The sequence below is a fragment of the Euphorbia lathyris genome, chromosome 6 (genome assembly GCF_963576675.1).
Source record: "Euphorbia lathyris chromosome 6, ddEupLath1.1, whole genome shotgun sequence".
Classification (NCBI taxonomy): domain Eukaryota; kingdom Viridiplantae; phylum Streptophyta; class Magnoliopsida; order Malpighiales; family Euphorbiaceae; genus Euphorbia; species Euphorbia lathyris.
The window spans coordinates 24221382-24223759 of NC_088915.1; the positions used below are offsets into that span (position 1 = coordinate 24221382).

The 2378-nt window shown below is 33.8% G+C and overlaps 1 protein-coding gene across 1 annotated transcript; it reads left to right on the forward strand.

The window, feature by feature from the left end:
* The first annotated feature begins 311 nt into the window (after window positions 1-311).
* On the forward strand, window positions 312-2059 carry LOC136233410 (uncharacterized). The gene is made up of 4 exons (XM_066023055.1): window positions 312-765; window positions 842-891; window positions 993-1224; window positions 1298-2059. The coding sequence occupies exons 1-4, from the start codon at window positions 384-386 to the stop codon at window positions 1921-1923; spliced, it is 1290 nt and encodes a 429-aa protein (XP_065879127.1). The 5' UTR covers window positions 312-383; the 3' UTR covers window positions 1924-2059.
* The last annotated feature ends 319 nt before the right edge of the window (window positions 2060-2378 follow it).

Below are 2378 nucleotides of genomic sequence, written 5' to 3' on the forward strand. Positions count from 1 at the left end.
TAGAGGGGGAGGGATTAACAAAGGTTCCACCTAGAGTCTTTATTTGTAGTTATTTTTTTGGTGAACTTTTATTTGTACTTATTAGTTAGAACCCAAAATTCCCAAGTCAACTATAAATAGATAAATTGAAACAAAAATGTCAAAGATAATCATTTGTAATTAATTGACAACCATATAGCTATAAATATAGTGAATGAGCTAATGCTACTAAATTTGTAAAAAAATAAATCCCACAAATTTCTATAGATATCCAAAGTTAGCAATTGGCAGGTTTAGAGTTAAGTGGTTGAGATTATTTTTAGGGAGTAATATTGGGGTAAAAAAGAAGAAGAGAATTGAAAAAGAAGAATCCCATTTTGATATTGGGATCAGAAGAAAAGAAAATGGGAAAGATATGTTTGTGCATATTGGTAGCATTCTTATTAGGGTATGAAAATGGGATTGGTCATGAGGAAAAACCACTTCCACATAATCCTCTTCCTCATCCAGAGAATCTTCCTCATCCTCCTCATCCAGAGCATCTTCCTCATCTTCCCCATCTTCCTCATCCAGGACATATCCCTCATCCAGAGCATCTTCCTCATCCAGAGAATCATAATGAGAAAGTAGCACATGGTCATCCTCTTTCACCAGAGAAGCATGTTAAGGAAATAGACATTTCCAAAAAAAAAATGCGTTTTTTTCAACTTATGAAAGGAAATACAACCCTCAGATTCACCAATTTGGGTGCTGCTATGACCTCTTTTATGATTTCTGATTCAAGAGGTCTGCTCTCTCTTTTATTTCTCTTCTCTTATTTCATCTTTTTCTTGCCTCATTTCTTTTGCTTTTTCTTTTCTAGGAAATCCAATTGACATCATTCTTGGTTATGATACCCTTGAGGAGTACAAGGTGAGATTTATTTTACCCTTTAACTTCAATTAAATAAAATTGGGAAGTCATTATCATTATCATTATCATCATCATTATTATATATATGAATTGGAGTGCAGAATGATACGAGTTATATTGGAGCAATTGTGGGAAGAGTTTCAAACAGGATAAGAAATGCAGAATTTAAGCTAGGCGAAAAAGTATATAAACTATGTGCAAATGATGGAAAAAATTCCTTTCATGGAGGTCCTATAGGTTTTTCTAAAGTTTTATGGAGAGTTACCAGCTACAAGACCAAAGGTAGAACCCCCTATATTGTCTTCACCTATCATAGCCCTGACGGTGATCAAGGTAATTTCTAACCTCTTGATCATTTATGTTAGTATTGGCTAAATTGATAAAAAATTATGACTACTTGATTTAGGGTTTCCGGGGAAATTAGTTGTGAGTGTGATGTACAGCCTGATAGGAGAAAGTGATTTGACAGTTGTTATGAAAGCAAAAAATGTAGGTGACAAGCCAAGTCCAGTGAGTATGTCACAAAATAATTATTGGAATCTGGGAGGCCAAGACACAGGGAATGTTCTAAGTGAAGAAATTCAGATATTTGCTGAAAACTACACTCCAATAGGCCCAGACATGCTTCCAGTTGGAATAATCTATCCAGTACACGGAACACTTTTTGATTTCAGAACTCCAGAAATAATTGGAATCAGAATAGCACAACTTCCTACAGGTTATGATATAAATTATGCACTTAATGCGCCTCCTAATGGGAAAAAAATGAGGCTAGCAGCAAGAGTCTCAGATAGCAGGTCTGGTTTGAGAATGGATTTGTTCACAAATGCACCTGGAATGCAATTTTACACAGCCAATCATTTCAATAATATGAAAGGAAAAGCTGGACTTATTTATCAGCCTGCAGCAGGTTTATGCCTTAACACTCAGCATTTTCCAGACTTTGTTAATCAACCTACTTTCCCTCAATCTATTATTCATCCAGGAGAGACATACAGGCACCATGTGATCTTTAAGTTTTCATATCATTAGATCCCTTTTTTTTTCTTCTTATTTGTTAATCCTTGTCAATGTCATAAATATAATTAATGACTTTGTGTTCCTTGCTGCTCTACATTCTAAATGTATACATTCAATTGCTAATGTACAGTTTTTAAATTACCTACCTATACCCATGTGTAATTAATTACATTGAGTTATAGACAAGCAAGTGCTTAAATACTATATTGATAAAGACTAGAAATGGTCAACAACATCCTTTGTTTTTTTCTTTATCTTCTATCCTAAAATCAAATCAATCTTTAAGTTTTCCTTAAGGTGTTAAAAAAAACAATTTTAAGAATCCATTAAATATGATGGTCACGTACAAGCGTAGAAATCAGAAGATCGGGGAGTGATTGTGATATTAACCTTCAATTTCAGTTTTCTGTTATTTGTTATTTTGTTGTTTTATGAGGATGGAATTCCATCATTCCTCATTATTCTTT

What these genes read in the sequence shown, in the direction of transcription:
- LOC136233410 (XM_066023055.1), top strand. Translation starts at nt 384, where the DNA reads ATGGGAAAGATATGTTTGTGCATATTGGTAGCATTCTTATTAGGGTAT. An exon ending in TATGATTTCTGATTCAAGAG is followed by an intron (nt 766 to 841) that starts GTCTGCTCTCTC and finishes TTTCTTTTCTAG; the next exon opens with GAAATCCAATTGACATCATT. An exon ending in ATACCCTTGAGGAGTACAAG is followed by an intron (nt 892 to 992) that starts GTGAGATTTATT and finishes ATTGGAGTGCAG; the next exon opens with AATGATACGAGTTATATTGG.